This window comes from Sorex fumeus, unplaced genomic scaffold (assembly GCF_029834395.1).
Source record: "Sorex fumeus unplaced genomic scaffold, SorFum_2.1 ptg000030l, whole genome shotgun sequence".
NCBI classification, from domain to species: domain Eukaryota; kingdom Metazoa; phylum Chordata; class Mammalia; order Eulipotyphla; family Soricidae; genus Sorex; species Sorex fumeus.
In genome coordinates, this window is record NW_026606087.1 from 16,281,184 (window position 1) to 16,308,746 (window position 27,563).

Genomic DNA, 27,563 nt, shown 5'->3' on the forward strand with positions numbered 1-27,563 from the left:
AGTTCCTGTTTTGTTTTGTTTTTTTTTGTGTTTTGGGTGGGTTTTTTTTTTTTTTTTCTTTTTGGGTCACACCTGGTGATGCTCAGGGTTACTCCTGGCTGGGTCTGCACTCAGGAATTACTCCTGGTGGTGCTCAGGGGAACCATATGAGATGCTGGGGATTGAATCAAGGTCGGCCACCTGCAAGGCAAACGCCCTCCTTGCTGTGCTATCGCTCCAGCCCCTAAGTTCCTGTTTTTTAAAAAATTGTGAATATTGGGCCTGCACAATAGTACAGCGGGTAGTAGAGCATTTGCTTCCATGTCAACAACCTGGGTTTAATCCCTGGCATCCCATATGGTCCCCCTAGAACTGCCAGGAGTAATTACTGATGCAGAGCCAGGAGCATTGCTGGGTGTGTCCCCCCCAAAAAAAATAAACAAAAAAAATTTTTTTTAATGTGAATATATGTGTGTGTGTGTGTGTGTGTGTGTGTTTATATATATTTATTGCTTTTTGGGTCACACCTGGCAATGCTCAGGGGTTTCTCCTGGCTCTGTACTCAGGAATTACTCCTGGTACTTGGGGGACCATATGGGATGCCGGGGATCAAACCTGGGTCGGCCGTGTGCAAGACAAATGCCCTACCCACTGTACTATTGCTCTGGCCCTAATGCGAATATTTTAAAAGGTTTAACCCTTATAATATTTTTGTCATTCATCTGTTAAGCACGAACTATTGTGGGCATATATCCTACTATACCCCTTTTTATTTTTCAAATGTGTGCTTATATAAGCTAAAACATAGATACTAAAATATTTGTACATGTGTTTGCTGTATGAAATGTTAATTTTTTGCTATGAAAAAGATTTAGTTTTTAGTAGTTTATATTTTAGTAAATAACATAGTCTTGTGCTTGGCTTAGCTGAGTATTAGTTTTCTTTAGTGTTTATATTTTAGTAAATAACATCGCCTTGTGCTTGATCTTAGCTGAGTTTTTTGGTTTTTGATTTTCAGATACTGACACTTAACAATTATTTTTTAAATTCTTCCATATCTGTTTTACTATGGATTTGCAGTTAAGAATCCTAGTTATAGTTTTAGTTGCACTGATGCTTAAAACCCACATTCACCATTTATTACATTTGTGATTTTTTTAGCCTGTTACTGAGTCTTCAAGTTTTCTCATCTGTAAATCTGTAAAAGTTTATTTTCCCTACAAAAGAGGAGTAAAGAATTCCTGCTCGAGACTTGTAAAAATTTAAAGATATTAATGTTTAAAAGTGTTAACTCTTAAATGTTTTATTGTCTATCTATTCATTTTATTCTTTGGATAAAGTAGTTCAGCATTATTATTGCTGGTTATAGTTAAGGAAACTGAAAAATAGAGGGGTCAAGTATTTTCCCTATGATGCATAAAATATACTCAGCTCAGTGCCTGACAGTCAGGATTTACCACTGTATTAAGTATTTTGTTGAGTGATCATCATGAAGTTTCTAAATATATATTTAAATAACTGACCTCTGGCACAATACTTAAATATATTCTGGGGTGCTTTTTTCTTTCCTTTCATCTCCTTAGCTCTTGGTGCTGGACAGGCATCTTTGTTTGGGAACAACCAACCTAAGATCGGAGGCCCCCTTGGTACAGGAGCCTTTGGGGCCCCTGGATTTAGTGCCACGACAGCAACTTTGGGCTCTGGAGCCCCACAGGCTCCAGTAGGTAAGTGCTAGTCTCTTTAGAAGGCTCCATGAAGGTTTTTTGGATGTAGTCACAGAGAAATCCTTGTGACTTTGAATTTAATAGTGGTGTCTTAGGTATAGCATAAAGCACAAATGATAGAGGGAAAGAAAATAGAATTGAGGCTTGTTAAAAACCCCGCAGAACAGCACTAGACTGCTAGCACGACACTGCATACCAAATGATAGGCTTTTCTTTTTTACCCTCACTTATAGTCTTATGTTGGAAGTTTTTGTTTTTTTCTTTTGTGACACAGGAGCTTGTACAAGCAAGTACTGTATCTACCCTGGATTTAGGCGAAATCGGTCTTGTTCAGGGTTGGATGACAGTAGACTGCCTATAGAAGTAGATTATATTATACAGACTTTCAAAATTATCTTGCATATAAAGTACTTGAGAAAGCTCAACAACGAACAACCCATCAGAAATTGGGGAGAGAAGGGACTGGAGTGATAGCACAGCGGGTAGGGTGTTTGCCTTGCACGAGGCCAACCCGGGTTCAATTCCCAGCATCCCATATGGTCCCTCGAGCACCACCAGGAGTAATTCCTGAGTGCATGAGCCAGGAGTAACCCCTGTGCATTACCAGGTGTGACCCAAAAAGCAAAAAAAAAAAAAAAAAATTGGGGAGAGATGAGCTGACATACTTTCAAAAAAGGCTTAAAGATGACAACTGGCATATGAAAAAATATCCATGAGTTTTCACTTCACACTAATGAGAATGGTTTATATAAATAAATAAAATAAATAAAAAGTACTAGCAGGGATATGGTGAAAAAGGAACTCATTTACTGCTGGTGGGCCTGTTGCCTGGTTCAGCCTCTTTGGAAGACAGTAGGAGATTTCTCAAAAAAAATTACTTCATTGAACTGTTTACAACCCAATAATTTCTAGGCATTTATCCCAAGAATACAAAAGCATTAATCCAGAAGGACATATGCACACACATTTTCATTGCAATATTAATTTAAAATAGCATTTGCAGTCAATCCTGTTGTCCAACAATAGGTGAGCCATTAAAGAAATTATGGTATTTATGCACAATGTAATACACTCAGCTATGAGAAAAAATTTTCAGTTTGAAGCTGCAGTGATAGTACAGCAGGTTGGGCACTTGCCTTGCACATAGCTGACCCAGGTTCGATTCTCCACACCCATATGATTCCCCAAGAATAGCCAGGAGTAATTCCTGAGTGCAGAGCCAGGAGGAACCTCTGAGCATCTCTGGGTGTGGCCCAAAAAAATTAAAAAAAAAACAAGGACAAGAGTGATAGTATAGTGGGTAGGGCATTTGCCTTGCATGTGGTTGATCCCAGTTCAATCCTCAGCATCCCATATGGTTCCCCAAGCACCTGCCAGGAGTAATTCCTGAGTGCAACAGGAGTAATCCCTGAGCATCACTGGGTATGGCCCAAAAAGCAACAAAACAAAACACCAATTTTTCAGTTTGCTGCAGCTTGGATTGAATTGGATGGCATCATATAAAGGAAGTGAGTCAGAAAATAAAAGTTATGTACTGGATGATCTTACTGATATATGAAATATAAACAGCAAAGAAGGATCAGACTATCCCTAATGCAAACAAATCCTGAGACATACCAAAAGATCTGGGAGCTGAGGAGGCGCAGCTGCCTGAAGGGTGGGGTGCGATGGGAATGGCACTGTGGTGGGTGATCTTGGCGCGCTGGGGAAACGATTCGTGCAGTAGCACTGCAAGTAGAAAGTCATTTCCATACTGTTGTAAGCTATGATACCACTTGGGAAAAAGAGAAAAGAAATGAGTATAGAGTGGAGAAGTGTTTCTGTGTGTGAGTTTGTGGAGGTGTGAAACTGCTGCTAAAATGTCCATGGCTTTTTAAGGTAAGGTAAAGGCCTTTTTAAAGCATATATTATCTCAGGTATAAAAGAGGGGAAATGAAAAGCAAGTTTTTTGGTCGTGTAGGCCAGTGAATAGCTAAGAAGGCCTGTCCTCTATTAACCTATTATGTGAGATCCTGAATTTGATCCCTTGCACCATATTAAGTGAAGAAATAAATGTGCATGTATATGTGTGTATGTTCTCTTGGTTCACAAGTCTGAGCAAATTTGCATTTCTCTCTATAATACAGTATCAACATACTGTATTATAGTATTTAATGAATACACCTTTTTTTTTTTTTTTTTGCTTTTTGGGTCACACCTGGCAATGCACAGGGGTTACTCCTGGCTCTGCACTCAGGAGTTACTCCTGGCGGTGCTCAGGGGACCATATGGAATGCTGGGAATTGAACCCGGGTTGGCCACTTGCAAGGCAAGCGCCCTACCCGCTGTGAATACACCTGATTTTAAGAAGCCTTTTTTTGTTTGTTTGCTTTTTGTGTTTTGGGGCCACACCCAGTGGAATAGATTACCCCTGGTTCTGCACTCAGGAATCACTCCTGGTGGTTTTCAGAGGGCAGAGGGTGATAACCATAAGGAATTCTGGGGATCAAACTTGGGTCAGCTGTGTGTTAGGCAAGCACCCTACCTGTGTACTATCTCTCCAGCCCCTTCATTTGATTTTTATTATATTTTGGTTTCAGCCTAAATTTTAAACTTTTATAAAGGAATGAGTAGCACTGTAGCACTGTCCTCCCGTTGTTCATCGGTTTGCTCGAGTGAGCACCAGTAATGTCTCACAACAAATTGTAAGACTTGTTGTTACTGTTTTTGGCATATCGAATACATCATGGGGTAGCTTGCCAGGCTTTGCCATATGGGCGAGATACTCTCAGTAGCTTGCTGGGCTCTCCGAGAGGGGCGGAGGAATCGAACTCAGGTCAACCATGTTGGCTGTATGCAAGGCAAATGCCCTACCCGCTGTGCTATCGCTCCAGCCCAAAGGAATGAGTATTCTCTAAAATTAGTTGTATGATTTGTCTTTTAATCAGTATTTTTTACTATTATGTTACAAATAAATTTCTTTATTAAAGTACAATGCAGAGTTGTGTGGAGTTTTTCATTTTTACTGTGTACTACTACTATAGATCGCTTTTTCTTTTTCCAAACTTCTCTATGAATATTTGGTTATTTGTTGCACTTTGAAAAAATGTAATAAAAATGGGGGAAATTTTTTCATTTGAATTTTACTTAAAGCAAGTATTAATCAGTTTATAAGGACATTTTAACAGTCCTTGTCAATATGCTTCTTTTGTATTTTTAGTATGTTTTTTATTTTGTTTAGGGACCACACCCAGCTGTGCTCAGGGCTGTCTCCGTGCTCTGGGGTCACGCCTGGCAGTGCGTGGGTGACCAAACATGGTGCCGGATTTAAATGGGTCAGCCGCATGTGAAGCAAAGGTCCTCACCCTCTATATCTCTCCTGACCCTAATATATATGTATTTGTTCTTGGATTTTTCACTTAATTAAATCAAGGATCATGTTCTTATTTCCATAATCAAGCTGTTTCAGTTTTAGCTATTTCTCCTGACCATCTTGATGTGTTTCTTTTGTTTCATGTTGGCTTGGAGCCACACCTGGTGGTGCTCAGGGACTCCTTCCAAAGGCTTTGCTTGGGCAGTGGTGCTTGGAGGTACTCTGAGCAGAGGAATTGAGCCCTTTGCCTCCCACAAGTAAACCATGGCACTAGCCCTTTGAGCTTTCTCCCTGGCCCACTCAACAGTTTTAGAGTTGTTAACTTATGTTTTCTATAGCTTCTAGACTTTATAGTTTAAGTGCTTGGACTACATTTCTGTAGTTGAAATTATCATTAGGCTAAAAGACATGGAAAGTGTTTTTTGTTTTCGGTTTCTTGTTTATTTTATTTTTGCCTTTTTGATGGTGGTGGGGGTGACACCCATGATACTCAGGGATTACTTCTAGCTCTGCACTCAGGAATTATTCAGAAATTATTCAGGAATTACGGTGCTTGGGGAACCATAAAGGATGCTGGGGATTGAACTTGGGTCAGCCACTTGTAAGGCAAATGCTCTACTTGCTGTACTATTGCTCCTGCGGAAAACTGTATATTGTCAGACACTCTTGAAAAATTAAACCAATTTGTAACATTGAAGTGAAACTTTTTTCATAGTTGTGCTTCAGTATTAGGTACTCATAAAATTACTTCTCTTAAAGATGTCTTAATATATAAATGTCTTTGACTGGTAACAATATGTAGCTAAGTTACATTATATTTTCTTATGAAATATGCCTGTCGCATTATTTTTATTAGCCATTTTTTGTTCATTTAATTTATTGGTCTCTACCAATTGATTAATAAATTTGAAATTTATATCTGCAAAGGGTATTGATTTCTTTTGCTACAAATGCATTGGATTCCTTCATTGATCCCTTTTTTTTCCTTATAAAAGCTTTGACAGATCCAAATGCATCTGCTGCGCAGCAAGCTGTTCTCCAGCAGCACATCAACAGTCTAACATACTCACCTTTTGGAGACTCTCCGCTGTTCCGCAATCCCATGTCAGACCCAAAGAAGAAAGAAGAGGTAAATTTTGCTGTGGGGTGGCCCTAGCACTCTGGGTGGTAAAGACACCTTCCTTAACAGCTAAAGCCCTCTCATCCTGTAATCCTGGAGACCAATGATGGCTTTAATTTGGGGGCGTCGGGAGCATTGGGGCCACACTTGGCAGTGCTTAGGGCTTAGTCCTGGCTCTGGTCTCAGTGGTCACTCCTGGTGCTGGGGATTGAATCCTGGCACAGTGTGTGTGAGGTAAGCGCCCTACCGCCTGTACAGGCTCTGCAGTCCCAATAAGTCTATTTTAGAAGTTATAAAGAGTGCTGTAAATTCTCAGAGCAAGAGACGCTAAATGCAGAATGTAAATTCTCTATAGACTAAGCAAACTTATGTCTTCTTAAGTTTTTCAGACATGCACTTTTTGTATGTTTGTGGGGAGAGCTCCCAGACCGTGTTCTGGGCACCCAAGGGCCTTCCCAGCAATACTTCCAACCAGATACTATGCTTCTAACTAGGCGGGGATACATTGCTGTTTTGGGATGGCTGCGTGAGAGTGAAAAGAGCATTTAGCTGGAGATGCCCTAAAATAAAACAGGTTTTGTTTTCATATTTTGTGGTGCTGGGGATCAGACTCATGCAAGGCCGGTTCTCTACCGCTAAACCACATCCCCTCTTATGTCCTCTTTTTTGTGTTGGGAGGGGAAGTTGGGGCCACACGCAGCAGCTGAGGGGCTCCTCTTGGTCCTGTGCTTAGGGAATCATAGTGGTCCTGGAAAAATGGAACCATCAGTGTTGGCCACAGGATGCAGGGCAGGCACCTTGACCTTAGTACGATTTCTCCAGCCCTCCTTGTTCTTATGTTTGAGCAATATAAGGCGCAGAGAGACTGATTGTCCTTAGTCATCACTCAGTTCCACACATATGATTATGATATATCAAGGTACCACACTTCACCACTACCAAAGTTTTCGCGACAGTTACAGAAATCTTGAGGTTCAAATTTACCTTTTGCTATCATGTGGATTAAAATGCTCAGGGATCACTCCTGGATGACTTGGGAGAACTTATCAATGCCATGGATTGAACCTGGGTCAGCCTTCAGCAGTCAAGTGCTATCTCGATGGCCTGTATTTAATTCTTCTTTATAACTTAAAATTTATGATACATAGATTGGACCATGAAATATGGTTGGGCATGTCTTTTTGTGCTTCTCTTCTGAATCATCTTACTCCTCTAAAAAAGAGAATAATAATAATGTTCACTACAGGGATTAGATGAGATAATGCATTCTTAGCTTATCGTAAGTAAGTTGCTTAATATGCAGAAATTATTATCTTATACCTTCCTCACCTGGCTTCTAATATTACCACATGACTAGTTAGTAACAAAACAGGAATTTAGGGCCAGAGAGATAACTCTGAATTTAAGGCAATTTGCCTTTCATATGCCTGATGCTGGTTTAGTTTCTTGCACCACATACGATCGACCAAGACCTGTCAGGAGTGATCCCTGAGCACAGAGTAAGTCTTGAGCATCACCAGGGAACCCCAATCTCTCCCCCCACCTCCAAAATAAAAAAAAACTATTAAAGATGGATTTAGATTGCTGTGTAAACGTAAGAGGCGATTAGATGAAAATTATATGTTACTCATGTAGCAATTTTTAGGTGCATAATCATATGCATGTCACTTCATTCAGCAATAAATGAAATAAAAATTCTGTCAGCTTGCTGTCTTATGATGAAGATCACATTTGTTTAATCAAATTTGCTCTAGCTTGGTTTAGTTAATGTGCAATAACAGAAAAATGCTCATCAGCTGATGAGTGGGGGAAGCAGAAAGTGTTTGTACAGTGAGCGATCATCCAGCCATAGGAAGGAATGAATCATTGACACGTGCTGCGACCTGGAAAACTGCTGACAGACACACAGAAGGCCGTATAGTTCAGTTTATTCAGCGTCTGCCAGTAGTGAATTCCTGGACACAGAAAATAGTCACGATTGCCAGGAGTTGGAAGGGAAAATTGGGAGGTACAGGGTTGTGTGAGTAGAATGTTTGACAGTGGTAATAGTTGTACATGGTCTTGGAGACATACTATAAATGGCTGAATTGTATATGTTAAAATGTTGAATTTTATGTTGTTAGAATTTTATTAATTTTATTACTATTGGAGGAGTGGCAGTACATCAGGAAGTACTCAAAGACTAATTCTGGTTCTGTTTTATGAGAATTGGCCTTTAAAATTTTAGTTTGCCTCGAATAATTTGTAATTTTCTCTAGTATCAGATGACATAACTTAAGGGTTTTGTTTGTTAGTGCTGTGGGAGCAAGTGGGTGAGGTTATGTGCTTTACCTGCACCATTGGCCTCGCCTTTGGTTTAGAAAGCAAAACTACTGCAGGTTACTCTCTTTTAAGATGAAGACAAATGCACAGGCTATATTGTTAGTATATTTTGATTTACTTAAAACTTCACGTTTTTAAAACTTCTCAATGGCATTTTCTGTTTTCTTCTGTTTGTAACTTTTTTTTTTTAGTCCCCATCTGCCAGTGTTGGGGACTCCTTTCTCCCACCTCTGTCCTTAAGGGATGCTCCAGTGGTGTTCAAGTGGCTGGTGAGCTGCCAAGGAGCACCTGTGGGTCTCCTGCATGCTGTGCTTGAACTCAGCCCTTTAGGGTATCTCTCAGGCCCCACTTTCTTTACTTTTCCTTTCTTTCTTCTTTTGGTGGGGGAACCCACACCTGTTGATGCTCAGAACTTAACTTCTGACTCTATGCTCAGGATCACACCTGGTGGAACTCAGGGTACCGTAAAGGGTGCTAGAAATCAAACCCAAGTCAGTTGCATGCAAGGCAAGTACTCTACCTGCTGTACTGTCTTCCATCTGTATTTTTTCTTTTAAAAGTGGGTGGTGCTGCTGTTCCTGGACCGATCCCCCTGTCAAGATGCTTGGATTGCCCCCAGCAGTGGGGGACAGTCGTGAAGATAAAACCCAGGGCCTCCTGTGGACAAGCTATGCTATCCCTGTGCTGTATTCCCCAGCCCTTAAATGCTTTTAAAATGTTCCCCCTTTTTCCCTTTGATTTAATCTTTTAGAAATTACATTTAAAAATCAGGAGCTGGAGCAATACCACAGCAGGTAGGGCATTTGCCTTGCACGCAGCCAACCCAGTTCGATTCTCAGCATCCCTTATGGTACCCTGAGCACTGCCAGGAGTAATTCCTGAGTGCATGAGCCAGGAATAACCCCTGTGCATCGCTGGGTATGACCCAAAAAGTAAAAAAAAAAAAAAAAATTAAAAAGTTACCCAGGGACTAGAGTGATAGTACAGGGGTTAGAGTGCTTGCCTTTCATAGAGCTGACCCATATTTGATTCCTGGTATCCCATATGGTTCCCCAGTACCACCAAGATTAAGTCCTGAATGCATAGCCAGGGGTTACCCTTGAGCATCACCAATGTGGCACCAGGACAACAAACAAAAATAAACCATAGAGGGGCTGGAGCAATAGCACAGCGGGTAGGGCGTTTGCCTTGCACGCAGCCGACCTAGGTTGGATTCCTAGCATCCCATATGATCCCCCCGAGCACCGCCAGAAGTAATTCCTGAATTCCTGAGTACATGAACCAGGAGTAACTCCTGTGCATCGCTGGGTGTGACCCAAAAAGCAAAAAAAAAAAAAAAAAAAGGCATAGAAACTGTCTGAAATGTGGACTAGCAAGATTACTAAAAATCAAAAAGAAGTAAAGACAGGTTTCAGGCAGAGAGATGGTATAAGAGGTTAAAGCACATGTCTTGCATGCAGCCAACTCTGCATCAACCCCCAGCATCACGTGGTTCCCCAAGCGTCCCCTGGTGTTGCCTTGGAGGATTTCGTGTCATTATGTAGTTGGGGTAATTCTCAGGCCATTGCAGTGAAGCACTGGCCCATTTGGGCAGGAGGAGACTTCCTAAAGACTCTTGAGCACCATTTGGGAGGTGCCACCCTATCTCCCTCCCACCCCAAATGGAAGCAGCTCCTTTAGCATTCAAACACACACCCAGAAATTGAATATTGACATCTTTGTTTTCTGGGAATTGAATCTTAAAGAAATTAGCAGGTGAATGGCAGGGATGACACTTGAATTAGGTCTTCCCACTTTAACTTCCCTTGATGCTTTTGTTTTTCAGCGATTGAAACCAACAAATCCAGCAGCCCAGAAGGCACTCACTACACCCACTCACTATAAGTTGACTCCCCGCCCTGCCACCAGAGTTCGACCAAAGGCCTTACAAACCACAGGCTCAGCCAAGTCGCAGCTTTTTGATGGACTGGATGATGATGAACCATCCTTAGCTAATGGAGCATTCATGCCCAAGTGAGTTTATTTTTGTTAGCATATGATAAATGTGAGATGTTAATATAAACTAAAAATACATAATATTGACTTATAAATGTACTGGAAATTTAGTTGTTCTTTATCGTTTGTTTCTGGGCCCCACCTGGCAGTGGCGAGAGGCTGCTTCTGGCTCAGACCTCAGGTGTCGCTCCTGGTAGTGCTCAGAGGGGACCCCTTGGTGTAAAGGTTCAAATATGGGCCTCCTACTTGCAAAGTATACATTCCAGTTTGTCGAGCTATCCCGCTGGTCCACTGAACAGCAGATGTTACTGGCCTTATTTTGTCAGCCATACCTGGCACTGCTCAGATCCAGGACAACTCTCAGCAGTTTTGGGATAGGGGATATCCCAACATTTTTTATTGTTGTTGTGGAACAAACCAGGGCCTTAAATATGCAAGCCATGTATTCAACTGCTTGAGCCACATCCCAGGTCCCTCTTTTGATGTAATTTGCATCTCCCCTCCTGGGAGGATCCTCCAAACACCCTTTATTTGGTGCTCCCTTCTCTATCTGAGCTGCCCTTTCCTCTAGAATGCCGGGCTGGCCACTAAGCTATGGAGTAATCCTCCTGGTGCTGATCTCAGCTATTCTTGGGTATTAATCTCATACTTTGTTACTTTATATCCCCCAGATGAATGCAATCTTTCTATGTCTATCCCTCTCTTTCTGACTCATTTCGCTTAGCATGACACTTTCCATGTTGTACCACTTGTATGTAAATTTCATGACTTCATCTTTTCTAAGAGCTACATAGTACTCCATTGTGTAGATGTACCAAAGTTTCTTTAACCAGTCATCTGTTCTTGGGCATTCAGGTTTCTTCCAGGTTCTGGCTATTGTAAAGAGCAGCACATATCTTTCATCCACAGTGATCCCTTCTAACCGTCATTGTCGTAATGGTCCCTTCCCTATCCCACCTGCCTTCTCACCCAGCCCTTGAGATAGGCTTCCAACGGTGGACCAATCTTCTGGCCCTTGTTTCTACTGTATCGTGTGCTTATTAATGAATGAAATGTTTTGTCTCCTTTTGGTTCTGCTTTGGTTTTGGTTTGGGTTTGGGTTTTTGGGGTACATCTTGTGGTACTCAGGGCTTACTCCTGACTCTGTGCTCAGGGATCACTTTTGGCTTGGGGGACCATATGGGATACTGGGGATCAGTCTCAGTTTGGTCATGTGCAAGCCAATAACCTATCCACTCTCCTGTTGCAAACATGACTGATTATTTGCATTTGCAAATTGAAATTGTTAGGTCATTTGTAGATACTTAAAGGTGAACACCATGAGCACCCTTTTTGTTTCCAGTTTTTTTTTTCCTTCTTTAATTTTAGGCACCATGATTTTACAGTATTGAAAATGGTATTGTTTTATGTATAATGATTCCAGTTTTTAAGATGATTTCTGTGTGATATAACTATGTGCCTAATTTCTTGGTCTCTGCTTACAGGAAGAGCATCAAAAAGTTGGTTTTGAAAAACCTTAACAATAGCAATCTCTTTTCTCCTGTTAATCGTGATTCAGAAGATTTAGCTTCACCATCTGATTATCCAGAAAATGGAGAGAGGTAAACTAAATTGTGTTACGGAGACTTTCTTTCCTTCTTCCTCTCTCCTTTCTCCCTTCCCTCCCTCCCTTACTCCCTCCCTCCCTCCCTCATTCCCACCTTCCTTCCTTCATGACTAGTGTAAGTGTAAAAAGGAGGAATTAATGTTATATACAATTATTCCTAATAGTTTGATACTTATTCATTTTATAGATACAATATTTTTAGATATATATTAGAGATTACACATGAGAGATATTCTGTAACCTGCTTTTTATAAATATCTTTTTCATATCAATTTTTAACACTTTGATGCTGATGTATGTGTAATAACAGTAGCTCACACTTGGATGTGGCATAATTAACACAAATCACAGTACCCATGTTAGTTTTCTAATAACTCTATATCCATTGTGAATGTAAGCTGATTCTGTCATTTCTCTGTTGGTTTCAGACATTCTCAGATAAAATTCTGTTTTGAGGGTCAGGAAAATAGTTTAAAGGACTGGAGTGTGTTCTTTTCCTGTGGGTTCTGTGGGTTCAGTTCCTGGCACTCTGTGATCCCATGAGTACTAGTAGGAATGACCCACAACCAAAGTCAGATTTGACCCAAAGGAAAACCAAATTCTAGGTTGTTGGGATTTTTTTTGTTTTTTGGGCTTTTTTGGGGGGGGAGGGGGTGCACACCTGGCTATGCTCAGGGGTTACTCCTGGCTCTACGTGCAGGGATGACTCCCAGTGGGCTCTGGGAACCATATGGGGTGCCGGGGATCAAACCTAGGTCGGCTGCCTGCAAGGCGAGTTCCCTACCCACTGTTCTATCACTCCAGCCTCACCTCCCTCTTTTTAAAATGTGTTTTTGTTACCTTGCTGATTATACTCAGAATCTAAATTGTTCATTTTTTTTTCTTGTAAATTCAACATTAATCATTTGCCCTCACATAGAACACTCGCACTTTTCTTGTTCCTCTTCCCCTTCATTGTTGTATTGACCAAGGATCACCCAAACTCAGCAGGGTGGATGGCACTCAACCAGGGCCATCTTTAGTTCTGGTGCTTCACATGCTCTTGACAGTAGTGGTCACTGGGGATCAGAGGTAAAAAGGTGGAGGCCAGGTAGCAGAAACTGTCGGGACTGAATTCAGTGCTTGCAGTGGTACCAGGGATGAAATTTGTGGCTTAATAACTTATAAATCAGGCATTGTAGGCCACTGAGCTATCCTGTTGGGCCCCCCACCCCTTCTTTTTTAAATTGAAAATTGAACTCCAATCTATACATTCCTGAAAATAAATTAATGCATGGAATCTATAGCCACAGTTGAGGGATTAAAAATGTCCTGTCTCCAAAAAAGGTTTTGCTCCTTGGGCATGTTATTTAATTTTTCTGGATAACTTTTCTTTACTATGAAATAGAGTGAATGATAGTTTTGCAGGATTACGCTATAAATGAATGTTTAGTATGTAGTAGTACATAGAACCATGGCAGACACTTAAAGGTTTAGGTAAGGGTTAACCTATGGTCACTGCTACTATAATATGCTGAAGACATTCTCTTTTTTCTTTTCAGGTTTAATTTCCTGAACAAATCTGTTGATGAGAATCATCAGCAGGATGGAGATGATGATTCTCTTGTATCACGTTTTTATACTAACCCTATTGCCAAACCCATTCCTCAAACCCCAGAGAGTGCTGGAAATAAGCACAACAGCAGCGGCAGCATGGACGATACCATCGTTGCGTTGAATATGCGTGCTGCCTTACGAAATGGACTGGAAGGAAGCAGTGAAGAGACCTCTTTTCATGAGGAGTCATTGCAGGACGACCGAGATGAAATAGAAAACAATAGTTACCATATGCATCCAGCAGGTCAGGTTCAAATTGGCTCCGTGGGTCAGAAATTTTGGCCTAGTAGAAGTCAGTTATCTGAACTTCTCTATGTTTTTATTGTCTTCTAGAGAACTTACCATTTAAACACTTCGCAGTTCTGTGGATTCTCAAGTATTTTGTATCTTTATATTTTCTGTTTCTTTGCCATAGGTATTATTCTTACCAAAGTTGGTTACTATACTATTCCGTCTATGGATGACCTTGCTAAAATAACCAATGATAAAGGAGAATGCATTGTTTCTGACTTCACCATTGGTCGTAAAGGTGAGTGAGTTTAAGAGTTTATAAAATTTGCACCTTATTTTGCTTTTCTGTTTTATTGGTGGGGGGCAGGAGGGGTGGTGCATACTCACTTATGTTCCCATTTACTCCTGGTTAAACTCTCCTAGAGGTGCTTAGGGGACCATGTGCAGTGCTGGGGATTAACCCAGGTTGGCTGCTTGCAAGGCAAGCACCTACCCTGCGAGACTGTCTCTCGCTCCCCTGCACTTTGTTTTTGTAATTTGTAGAGGAAGCTCTTTACAAGTGTTTTTTTCCCTACATGTGGACCTACTTTGACAAGTAGCAAACCAAGAAAGAGCAGAACCAAATAACTGACAATTATTCTGACTTGTCGCAGTTTTCCGCATCTTAAAAAATCATAGTAAAAAGAGAAATACTAAATAAGAAAAATTGATTAGCTAACAAATGGGTAATGCTTATGTATTACTAAATAGGTAAACTTTGGAATAAGAATGATCTCATCTTGCCAGATTATATCAAAAAAAAACAAGCAAACTAAGACAGGAGAGTGCTCAGAGAACTAATGCACACTTACTTTGCATGCAGGAGGCCAGGTTCAGTTGCCAGCATCCCATTGTTCCCTGAGCAGCTAGACAAGGTGTAAGCCTTGAACAGTCACATTGGCTAAAAATGTCACCCCAAAATGAGATGAACAAAACTTGCTTACAAAGGTGTAAGAGGAGTGAAAGAAAATGTATTCAAGAAAAGATACAGGCTACTCCAGAGTGGAAATAAGCAAAGAGACAAACAAGTGGGATACTGTTCAGGGGGAGAGCACGGGCTTTAAGATCAAGCCAAAACCCAGATATTTAACACATACTTCTGGGTAGGTGCCAAGGGTTATTAATGTAGCAGCCTTACACACTCTTACAGAAGATGTAAGGATGCTCTTTGGGTAAGGGAGGTGGTTCAGAGGACTAGGGCACATGCCTCATATTGGAAGTCCTGCTACTGCATAGTTTCCTGAGCTTGGTTTCCTTGGTATCCCTGGTGACTCAGACACTGCTGGACCCAACTAGCACCCAGTCGAATGCTGCTAGCAATTGCCTCTGGACCCTGAAGCACCAACTTGGGAGATGCCACTGAAAATGCTTTTTGGAAATGGTATAAGAGCTATGAGAATGCAGATATTGGGCCAGCAGATAGGGCAAACTTCCCTGAACATGGCTGACTGGCTTCTATCCCCAGCATCCCATATGGTCCCTGTGCATGGCCAGCAGTAATTCCTGAGGGCAGAGTCAGAAGTGACCTGAACATCACCAGGCCTGACCAAAAAACAAACCAAAAAATGTTATTTTAACCAGATAACAGTGTATGCTTAGATGATAATATCTGCTAAATTTTACTGCGAAAGTAATCTTTTTCAAGGTAATGCCGGGTGATTTAAAGTACTGATTAAGTTTTCAAGCTGCTTGTTCCTTTTGACTGACACTGAAAATGCCAAGTAGGTTTTTGTCCTTATGTAGAATGAGTTAAAATATTTTGTTTAAACTGTTTCCTCTCGCTTTTAGGTTATGGTTCAATCTATTTTGAAGGAGATGTGAACTTGACAAATCTAAATTTGGATGATATTGTACATATCCGACGGAAAGAAGTGATTGTATACTTAGATGATAACCAAAAACCACCTGTGGGTGAAGGGCTGAATAGGTATGAACTTATTTATATATTTAGAAAGTAACTGAATCAAAATGTTTTTCGGTAGGCATATAGGTTCACATTATTTACATTCATGTGCAACTTCTATTTTGCCTTGCTGGACCGTGTAATTTTTATTGTATTGAAATATGTATTCTCATTTTTTTTAGTCCCTATATGTAATGTTAATCAGTTACACTATTTCAAAATAACTTTTTAATATTTTTTTTCTTTGACCCTGTCTATTTCTTTGTATTTTATTTTGAGCTAATAGCTTAACCTACTGCTAAGTAGTTAAAAGCATTTGTTTACAACCTACAAGTTTGTTTGCTTTTTGCTTTTTGGGTCACACCCAGCAATGCACAGGGGTTATCCTGGCTCTGCACTCAGGAATTACCCCTGGCGGTGCTCAGGAGACCATATGGGAACCTGGGTTGGCCTGCCGCGTGCAAAGCAAATGCCCTACCCACTATGCTATTGCTCCATCCCCCAACCTACAAGTTTCAATCATGAGGGAAAAAAAATATGAGCAGCCTCATAAGAAAAATTAAATCCGTATCCTCCTATACTACTATCGATGAACCTTAAAACCAAACAACTAATAAAGGGACTTTAGATATTTTAGTGGTATAGATACTAAAAAAATACTTTTCAAACTCTGACGAAGAATCAAAAAGGAACAATTCTTTGACTCATTCTGCGTGGCCATCATTACCTTAATAACAAGTAGACAAAGATACTGTCAAAAAGAATACAGACCAATAGTCCTTCTGAGTATTGATTTTTAAAATCCCCAACAAAATGCTAGCATACTGAATATAGTGGCATAATAAAATGATTAGGGGCTCAAGAATTAGTCCAGAGAGTATGGTGGACATGGTTGACCAGTGGTTAATTCCTGGCACCAACATGGCTCCCTGAACGCCTCCAGTAGTGATCCCTGAGCATAGACCAGCAATAAGTTCTGAATACCACTGGATATGGCTCAAAAACCCAAAATTTTAAAAAATTGGGTAAAAAGATACCATGACCAAATGGAATCCAATTCTGCAATACAAGAATACAACATAGTGGAAACAATACAATAAAACATAGTGGAAACTGACCCGTGTAAAATAACGTATTAGCGGTAGCACTGTCCTCCTTTTGTTCATTGATTTGCTCAAGTGGGCACCAGTAATGTCTCCATTGTGAGACTTGTTACTGTTTTTGACATATCAAATACACCATGGGGAGCTTGCCAGGCTTTGTTGTGCAGGCAGGATACTCTCCGTAGCTTGCCAGGCTCTCCAAGAAGGACGAAGGAATCGAACCCAAGTTGGCCACGTGCAAGGCAAGTGTCCTGCCTGCTTTGCTATCGCTCCAGCCCATATTAGCAGTAAGGGTGGAAAATGTCCCACAAAAGCACTGTCCTCCCGTTGTTCATCGATTTGCTCGAGCAGGCCCAGTAACGTCTCCATTTTGAGACTTGTTACTGTGTTTGGCATGTTGAATACATCACGGATAGCTTGCCAGGCTTTGCCGTGCAGGCGAGACACTCTCAGTAGCTTGCCAGGCTCTCCAAGAGGGGCGGAGGAATCAAACCCAGCTTGGCCAGGCTGGCTGCGTGCAAGGCGAACGTCCTACCGCTGTGCTATTGCTCCAGCCCCCCACAAATGCATGAGACAAAATTCAACAATATTATGATGGACATTCACTCAGTAAATAAGGAATTAAGGAAACCTATTTCACTATAATAAGAGCAATACATCGTGGTGTTGGAATCATAGCAGGGGTAAGCTGCTTGCATTGCATAAGACAAACCTGGGTTTGAATCTCCAGGATCTCATTGTTCTCCAGAGCACTGCCAGAATTAATTCCTGAGTGCAGAACCAGGAGTAAACCCTGTGCATATCTGGGTGTGGCACAGATCGGCACTCCTTCCCCTCCCCCATGAGCAATACATGAAGAACTCAAGCGATCATACTCAGTAATGAAACAGTGAAGCTTTTCCTTTAACCTCAAGAACAAGGCTACAGTATGGGCTTCACATTCAAAAGGAAGTTTGTTTCTCTTTATTCAATAGTACTAGAAGTTCCAGCCATTGCAATTCGGCAACAAAGGCAAAAGACATTCCGATTGAAGGAAGAAGGAAATAATGTGTTTGCAGATGATAGGATGTTATGTATGTGATCATATATTACCTAAAGATTCCACCCAAAAAAAACCACCCAATGTCGTAACTAATAGATGAATCTTAAAAAGTAATAGGACAAACTGAATCCCAAGCACAAAATTTGTAAGCCTATAACTGTACCTCATGGTTTTTCACTAATAAAAAAAAAAAAAGTAATAGGACACATAAAATAACACAAAAATAACTGACATTTGGCCGGAGTGATGGTATAGCAGATAGGGTACTTGCTTTGCACATGGCTGACCTGGATTCAGTTCCTGGACCCTGTATGGTCCCCTGAGCACAGCTGGGTGAAGCTAATCAAGCAAAAACACCAACCAGAAATAATCTTTCTTTGTGTGCCCCAAACCAAATGAATTGTCCAGCAAACATTAAAGAACATTCAACATTACCAACATCTGAGCTATAGTGAGCAGGTATGTCTTACTATCATTGGGGTGCTTGCCTTGCTTGTGGCCAACCCATGATTTGGTCCCTGGCACCACCTATGGTCCCCAAGTCCTGTCCTGCTGTCCTCCCAGGAGTGATACCTGAGTACAAAGGCTAGGAATAAACCTTGAGCACTGGCAGGTGTGTCCCAGAAACTAAGGAAAGAAAAATAAGGTTTGTGATTTCTTCTTCTTTTTTTTTTTTTAATTTCAGGTTAGACTTTTTTTTTTTTTTTAATGTATAATTCACAGTTGTGTTTTGGTTTGGGGTTTGGGACACACCCACTGTGCTCAGGGCTTACTCCTGGCTCTGCACTCAGGGATCACTTGAGGAACCTTATGCAGTGCTCAGGATTGAACCCAAGACAGCTGTGTATAAAGCAGAACTCCTATGCTCCATACTCTCTCTCCATTTCTTGACTTACAATACTGTGGATATATTTTATGCATCTAGTGTTCTGCAATTCTTGTTAAAAAATTGTGAACTTGAATCCTAGGTGTGTTGTTTTGTCGTATTATTTAATATGTGAATAGTGCTGCTGCTATTGAAAATAGTAGTTCCTCAAAAAAAATCTGAAATTGTTTGTTATTCTATTTTCGATATGCCAGACACAGTAACTCGAGCAAATTCTATTTTTGAATGTCCGGCCAAAAGAAAGCAGGTTCTGGGGGGGGGGGGGGGGGGGAAACTATTTACACACTCTTATTAGTTGCTTCACTATTCACAAGAGCCAGGAAATAAAACAACCCAAATGTCCATTTGCAAATGAAAAAATAGACCAATTGTACCTTATGTATGTCAGTAAAATATTCAACTATACAAAGGGAGAAACTCTGACATGTTACAGAATGGAGGCACCTTGAGGACATTATGCTTAGTGAAATAAGGCTTTCACAAAATGGCAGACTGTGTTGAAGCACGGAGTGTCAAAATCATAGAAACAGAAGTAGAATGGTGGTCACTATGGAACGCTTTGAGGTAGCAGGAAAATAGAATTGTTTTCAGTTTTTGTTACATGAAAAAAAATTGCAGACTACGTGAATATATTTAATACTAGTGAATGACAGAGATGGTTTAGATCATAAATTGCTAACTTTTCTGCCACAATGAATAATTTTTTAAATTTCATCTGCTATTGTGTGCCGGTCACTGTCCTAGATGCAAGACTTACTAAATGAATTGAACAGCTTTCCACCCAGGTACTACTATTAGGAGGAGTACATTACCTCTGTACATTTGTAGTAAATCTAAAGTTAATCTTAAACCTGAAGCATTTATACTTCACTTGGTGGAACATTACAGGAAGGCTGAAGTTACACTGGATGGAGTTTGGCCAACTGACAAAACATCACGTTGTTTAATAAAGAGCCCAGATCGACTTGCTGATATCAATTATGAAGGAAGATTGGAAGCAGTTTCAAGGAAACAGGGAGCTCAGTTCAAAGAGTACCGTCCTGAAACTGGTTCATGGGTGTTTAAGGTATTGTCTCTTAATTTAGTTCTTAAAAAGTAGTTCATAGTCACACACAATAAATATTTGCCTGTTTGTAAGGATTTAGAAAAATGTGTTTTTGTTAAGGAATTTTATCTTTAAATTCTCTTTAGTTTTACAAATAAGAATCCAGATATGAAGATAATGTTATTTATTCCCACTTATATCTCTAAATTATAGAACAATAAGGAGTTATGCCCCAGAGTGGTAAGGAGCTAAAAGTTTTATGGACTCATGATTCAAGTCTTTTATCCCATTTATGAGCAATAGATATACTTCTAAGCTATGCTTTTCTTCCCTTTTTTGAGGGGGTAGGCAGGTGACACACCCAGCGATGCTCAGGGGCTATTCCTGGAATTACCCATTATTTCTCAGGTGCTGCTCCTGGCTTAGTGCTCAGAGGCCTTTTCAGGCACTGCTCAGGGGCTCATGCTGTGCTGGGTATCAGTGGAGGTGACCACATGCATAATAAGTGCCTTAAGCTCTGTACAGTTTCTCCACCCTCTTAGCATCATGAAGGATATTATACGTTTCCTTTTTCAGGTATCAAATTATTAAATGAATATGTTTTCTCTCTTTTTTTTCCCCCCTGCTTTTTGGGTCACTCAGCAATACTCAGGGATTACTGCTGCCTCTGCATTCAGGAATTAACACCTGGCAGTGCTCAGGGGACCATATGGGATGCCGGGGATTGAACCTGGGTCAACCTCTACAAGACAAACATCCTTCCTGCTGTACTACTACCCCTCGAGCCCCCTTTAAACAAATATGTTCATTTAAATAAAGATTTTGGGAATTGTAGGATATAACTCAATGGTAGAGTATTTGCCTTGCATTTTTGAGGCCTTATGCTTGATCCCCAGCACTTTAAAAAAAAGACTTATGGTGGTGTAATACAGAGTTTTACTGTATTCCTTCCTTATTTATTGCAGTAGTTTATTTTTACAGGCCATTCGAATCATTTAACTTTTTATTTTTTTTTATTTTTTTATTTTTTTTATTTTTTTTTTTTATAATTTATTTATTTATTGAATCACTGTGGGAAAAGTTACAGAGCTTTCGGGTTTAGGTCTCAGTCATGTAGATACCAAACATATTTCCCTTTACCAATACTCATTTTTAACCCCGAACCCCAATAGACCCCCACCTCCCACCCCTCCCAATTCTTTGTGAGGCAGATGAGTTCTAGTTAATACTCTATCTACTTTGACTAGATAGATTATTTCGATAGAAGATGCACAATTATTGTTTAGAGTTTACGACCCCCCCCCCCCCCCCAATCAGACATGCTGAAACAGCGTTGTGGAATGATTTGCTTTCTACAACTTGGTTTAAGAATAAAATGATGTCGCGCGGCCGCAATAGCGGCCGCGCGGTTTTGAATTTCTGCTATTTTACTTATTGACCCTGGAAGAATTTCTATTAAAAGTTAGCTAGTTAAGAGATTGGTTTCTGTGCCCTGGAGTCGTGGCCGTGCCGGAGAGCCGCTCGTGGGGGGCAGCTGGCGACCTCGGTGGGGCGTGGGGGACGGCCCACAAAGCCCCCCTTCCCATGAGGTCCCCGCCGCTCCCCCGAGCCCGGCTCAAACCCGCTTTCCACAAGGCTCCCGTGCGGCCGCCATCTTTCTTTCCAGAGAGCTCATTTAACTTTTTAAATTTTAAAATTGGGACCACAGCTAGTGAGTGGTAGGAGGCTTTTAAGTAAAGACCTCACATTTAGGCTCTTTATCTTTTGTAGGGGGGCCATACCTGGAGGTGCACAGAGCTGATTCATGGCAGTGTTCAGGGGACCATATGTGGGGCTGGGGATAGAACCTGGGTTGGTGGCCTACAAGACTGTGTCTTCTCGCCTCGCCCCGTCCGCTCTTCTGTCTCTCCAGTCCCACCCTTAGGCTCATACCACTCAACTGTGTTCTCAGTTGGTAGATTATTTAATTAGTTGAAGGACTTAATGTAACTAATATATGGATTTGAAATATATTAAAAATGCTTCGGGGTCAATTTCCAATTTAAATTAGCATGTTAATTTGATAAATTTATGAGCAATTTGAATATGCACCAGACATCATTTAAATCTTAGGGGGAAATATGTATATTTTATTGTATTGTAAGGATTTTGATCTTTTTTAAATTGTAATTTTACAAGATGCTAAGGCTAGGGAAAATATTGTGCAACCTGTGAATATAAAATGTGTTGAGATTAATTTTGTCATATTCTCTTCACTAGGTCTCCCATTTTTCTAAATATGGCCTTCAGGATTCTGATGAAGAGGAGGAGGAACGGCCTTCCAAAGCCTGTGCAAAGAAGTTGAAGACTGCCCCTTTGCCTCCTCCAGGCCAGACTGCCCCATTTCAGATGTCCCTTAATGGCAAACCAGCACCACCACCCCAGGTAGAGAAAGGACAGTGAATGTGAATGGAATAATGATACAGAAGTTGAAAATAAGTCATTCAGCTGTTACAAAGCTGTTTTATGATCCCCCTGGAATCTGAGAAGAGTACAAATGTGTTGACAATCACGTTGAGACAACTACATGTGAGGGCATGAAGTGGTTGTAACTTCTGTTTTTGAGAAATCTAAATAATTACCTTATGTTTGGATTATTCTTCCTACAGATTATCATTCTTAAACATCTCCCTCGCTTGCTTGGACTGGCTCATTCTCTGCTCAATGATCAACTTAAGACACCTTTTTTGCTTCTTTTCTTTTTTTTCCCTTTTTGTTGGCCTGTGTTGGTTAATATAAAGTAAATCCTACCTTTGTTGACTATCTGATGTGCGGTTTATTTATTGTTATTATTGCTTTATTTTTATTCCTCCTCCCCTTCTCTTCGTTGCTGTTATTGGTGATGTTATGGGGTGGGGTGGGGTGGGGGGTGCACACACATCTGACTGGTGCTCACTGCGGGTGTCACATCAGTCTGTGATGTTCACACTCGACCATGGGACTTACTGAGATTTGCACTCTGCACATGTGTTTGCCAGGGCGGGCACTCCGGCTGAGGTACACTGGGTATGGTTTTGGCACTCCCCAGGGGTAGTTGTAGCAGTTGCATATCTTTTTAGTTGTGGTGTTTGCCCGAGAGTGTCCTGCGTTACACATGTCTGACTGTAGTGCAGCCAGAAATGCCTTTTGGGCTCAAGATCCCCAACAGTACAGTTTTCACTCTAAACAGCAGAGCAGCAAAAGCCCAGGCTTGGCAGGTTGGAACTCAGGGACCTGAACTCCTGTTCTTCCAGGGCAAGGCAGGTGTTACAAACCCTTTGCTGTTCCTTTGGGCCAGTGATGTGCAGTTTAATCTTTTTTGTTTGTTTGTTTTGTAAACTATGGTTTTACTCTCCCACCCCCAAAGGGCTTGGGGAGATGTCCTCAGAGGCTATTACAGGCTCTTTGCTCAGGGAACTGTGAGGTGCCTGGGATCAAACTCTCTAGCCTTTTCACTATAATCTTTTGAAAGTACAGTTTGTGGGGGCAGAGAGAGTACCAGCAAGTAAGGACTTGCATGCTGCAGATTCCCTGTCACTGCCTATGGTTCCCTGAGTACAGAAACAAGCAATTCCTGTGCCATGCAGGGTGTGGCGCAGAAACAAAGCCAAAATAAAAAGTTCAGTTAGCTTTCTGCAAGGGTTTTAGCTCTTTGTTTTCCAAGGTATTTACTTATACATCATCATGTAACCTATTGATAGAGTTTAGCAGTACAATCTTTTTTTTTTTTTTGGTAGGAGTGCGTAGCTTAGGGGATATACCCATCCTTGTACAAAGTCGTCCCTTCTGATACATCTTGTGGGAGCATGCATTACCAGAGATGAAACCTGGGGCTCCCACAAGGAAAGCTGCAGGTATATGAGCTCTCTGACCCCACAACAAAGCACACTTTATAGAAGAAACAGTTTTAGAATACAAATTTTTAGAGTGGACATCCTTAGAGCATTATTTTGGGTTTGGGGGGAGAGCGCCCTCTCCCCCCCGCCCCCCCCCCCCCACCATGCTTGGGATCAAAGCTGAGCCCTGTGTATGAAGGCATGAGGAGCTGTAGTCCTTTGAGCCATCCTCCCAATCCCAAAGAAGCAATAATTTCTTAGGAAGCATTTTCTGAAAATTATTTGCATGTATGCCGTGTTTATATCTACAAGACGAGGAGAATATGATAAAATAGTAGCTAGAAAATATATTAAATTTTATATGTTGCTGTATTGGTTTGCCAGTTATCCAGGTTCATTTGTCAGAATAGTTTAATTTTACTTAACTTGAATCTACTTAGTAATTTTACTTCTTTCCAAGGCATGTTTTTGTTCTCGGAGGACCCACACCTCTCTGGGCTGGGTGGTGACTCTTGTGTATTGCCTGGGATTGAACTATGATTGGCCATGTGCAGGGCAGGTCCTACCCAATGTACTATCAGTTTGACTCCCATAGTATTTTTTTTCTGTTTGTGTTTGATTTTTGGGCCAAGCCCCATGGTGCTCAAGGCTTCCTCCTGTGCTCAGGGATCACTCCTGCAGGGGACCATATGCGGTTTGTGGATTGAATTTAGGTTCACTGTGTGCACGGCAAGCACCCTACCCATTTCTTTTGTTCTAGATATGTGTATTTTTATAGGAGGAGTCAGCCTTATTTTTGCCAGTAATTTGTGAGATCCTAGAGCATAAAAGAAAATGCTTCATCTATGGAAAGATGAACAATCTATGTAATGTTGACATTCAGTGGTTTTTCAGGCTCTTTAATTTCCCGAATACAAATAGAGATACTATAAGTTCTATGATGTCATAATATGCAAGAGCTGTTGGGTGAACTGAGCATAATTCTTCAGAAAAACCGGGTTCTAGGAGAAAGGAATTTGGCTAGGATTAAAATGGTGAAATAGAGATATTTTCAGATATATTGATTGAGTTGGACTTTGACCCAAAGCAAAATCAGAAATGGCAAATATCCAGGTATTAAGCTAATGTATTAGACTAGTACTGGGAACTCTGGAAAATTTTGTTATTGTTCAGTAACCTAGGTCAGGTGGTTAAGAAGTGCCAGTGATTACACAGTTGTTTTTCTTGGTTTTGGTTTTAATTTTGGGGGGGCCACAGCCAGTGATGCTCAGGGCTCCTGACTCTACGCTCAGGGTTCCCTCCTGACGTGCTCAGGGATTTGGAGTGCCAGAGATTGAACTTGGATCTGCTCCATTCAGGCACCCTAACTCCTATACTATCTCACAACCCCTTTATTAATTGCCATGAGGAAAATCTGAGCCGACTGGATGAACTGGGAACAGACAAGCAGGGTTTCTCATCCCCACCTCAGGATATGGCAGGCATCAGAACAGAATGGAAAGAGCTGAAGATTTTATGTAACAGGCAGTGGAACTAGATGTGGCACACAACAAAAATGTTAATTTTCCTAAAATTGAAAGAATCATCTCCAGGTCAGAGACTTTGAGAGAAAGTGTCCAGAAAACCAATATACCACCATAGATTGCATCATGGAAATCAGCCTCTTAAGGTGTCAGGTGACAGTGTAGAAATATATATCTTTCTTGTTCTTTTTTTGACTTATACCTAGCCATGCGCAAAGTTTACTCCTGGCTGTACTCGGGACCATATAGGATACCAGGGATCAAACCCAACTTAGCTGAGTCCAAGGCAAGTACCCTGTCTGCTGTACTCGCCAGTCCCGCTTCATGTACTATTGAAGGACAGCTTTATTGTGCCAGAAGAATCCTCATAATTTCATAGTAATTTAATTCCCTTGGGGGGTGTCAAGGCAGGCACCCTACCTGCTGTACTATTCAGGCCCCCCACACAAACATTTTTTTTCTTTTCATTTTTTTTCTTTTTTGTTTTTAAGCCACCCTTGGCAGTCTTCAGGAACTACTCTTGGCTCAGTGCTCTGGGGTCATGCTGACAGTGCTGGGGGGAGACCAGGTGGTACTGCAGATAGAACCTGAAATCTCCTATGTGCAAAACATGCACTCTAGCTCTGGACCATCTCCAGAACCCTTTGCCTTTGAAGTCTATGCTTCATGTCAAAGTGAATAGAACCTTGATCTTTAATATTCTTAAGGGCATGCACAGTCTAGTAGGTCTCTTACCTAGGTATTTGATAGAATTTACGCCATTTGATAAAATCCTTTGCCTAGAAGTGTTCTCAGTGAGTTTGTTTTTGCAGTTAGTATTATTTTGTTTCTTCGGGGTTTTTTTTTTTTTTCTTTTTGGGTCACCCTGGCGATGCTTGGGGGTTAACCTGGCTCTGCACTCAGGAATCACTCCTGGTGGTGTTCAGGGAACCATATGGGATGCTGGGGATTGAACCCAGGTTGGCCACATGCAAGGCAAATGCCCAACCCATTGTACTATAGCCCTGGCCGCAAGTATCATTCTTTTGTTGAATAATGTAATAAGATGGAACCATCCGCCTGCCACTTCCTTGCTGATTTTCCAGGCCCCTTCTTGAACTTCCATAGATAGGAATTACTTTCTCTTCTGTGTGCCAGGCACTATATCCAGTGGAAAGATTAAAAAAGAGATCATTCACTGAATGCTGAACTACTGCTTGGTATTAAGTACAGAAAACAGTGGGTCATGGGGCTGGAGGTTAAATTCACCACATACCCAACTCCTCAACTTTTCTACAGTTGAAAATGGGAGGGCAAAAGAGAAATAATCTCAGGGTCAAGGCACTTGCATACAGCTGACTCCAGTTCAATCCCTAGCCACCACCACATGGTCTTCTGAGTACTATTGGATATGCCCCAAACACCCCCACTCACCCACCAAAATGGGGTAGGGACAAAAAGGGGAAACTCTCTTATAGTAAGCATAATTACAAATGAATGCAAGAAATTAGCGGAAGCACGCCATTTAAAGCATCTTAATTTTTTTACTACTTTTTTGGTCACACCAGGAATGTTCAAGGGTTATTTCTGCTCTACACTCAGGAATTACTCCTGGTGGTGCTTGGGGGCGGGGGGTGGAGGAGAAGCATATGGGATGCTGCGGATCCAACATGAGTCAGTCGTGTGCAAGGCAAATACCCTACCTGCTTGACCTCCTGCCATTTAAAATAAAATTTAGAAGTTTTGCTACCATTTGTCTAAGGAAATCATGAAATCTCTTTTTTAAACCACTTGTAGCGTGATCTCCATTTAAGATTTAGCATAAGGGCCTGAGCAATCGGACAGCAGTTAGGTCATTTGCCTTGCATGGGGCTGACCCAGGTTTGGTCCCCAGAACCACATATGGTCCCTGGAGCCCCCAGGAGTGATCCCTGAGCTCAAAGCACCCCTGCTTGTGGCCAAAAAAATCACATGCACACATAGCATAAAACCAGTTATTTGTGAAAGATAAGCAAAATGTGGACTATAGTAGATAATTACGGGCTGAGCTCATGTTTTGTATGCAAGATGCCCGGGTTTAATCCCTATCACTGCATGGTCCTCAAGTACCACTGGGTGTGACCCTAAAACAAAAAAATTGTGGAAAGTTTATAGTCTGCAGATTATATCATATAAAAATAATTCATGGAGTTTTTTCATTTGAGAATGTTACATAAATTGCTTTTGCTGCCTAACAGTTTGACCAACAGTTACAGGTCATATTG

General features: G+C 41.2%; 1 protein-coding gene across 4 annotated transcripts in view; it reads left to right on the top strand.

The window, feature by feature from the left end:
* NUP98 (nucleoporin 98 and 96 precursor) overlaps positions 1–27,563 on the top strand; it is a 93,417-nt gene that overhangs the window by 43,073 nt on the left and 22,781 nt on the right. For 3 of the 4 annotated variants that reach the window (XM_056116070.1, XM_056116071.1, XM_056116072.1), the window contains exons 12-20: positions 1,563–1,703; positions 6,051–6,184; positions 10,323–10,510; positions 11,977–12,093; positions 13,640–13,938; positions 14,110–14,223; positions 15,753–15,891; positions 19,787–19,964; positions 22,203–22,367. In XM_056116070.1, the coding sequence (XP_055972045.1) occupies positions 1,563–1,703; positions 6,051–6,184; positions 10,323–10,510; positions 11,977–12,093; positions 13,640–13,938; positions 14,110–14,223; positions 15,753–15,891; positions 19,787–19,964; positions 22,203–22,367 (1,475 nt within the window). Of the gene's footprint in view, positions 1–1,562; positions 1,704–6,050; positions 6,185–10,322; positions 10,511–11,976; positions 12,094–13,639; positions 13,939–14,109; positions 14,224–15,752; positions 15,892–19,786; positions 19,965–22,202; positions 22,746–27,563 lie in introns of those variants that run through there. The other variant, XM_056116073.1, reaches the window with a different exon arrangement.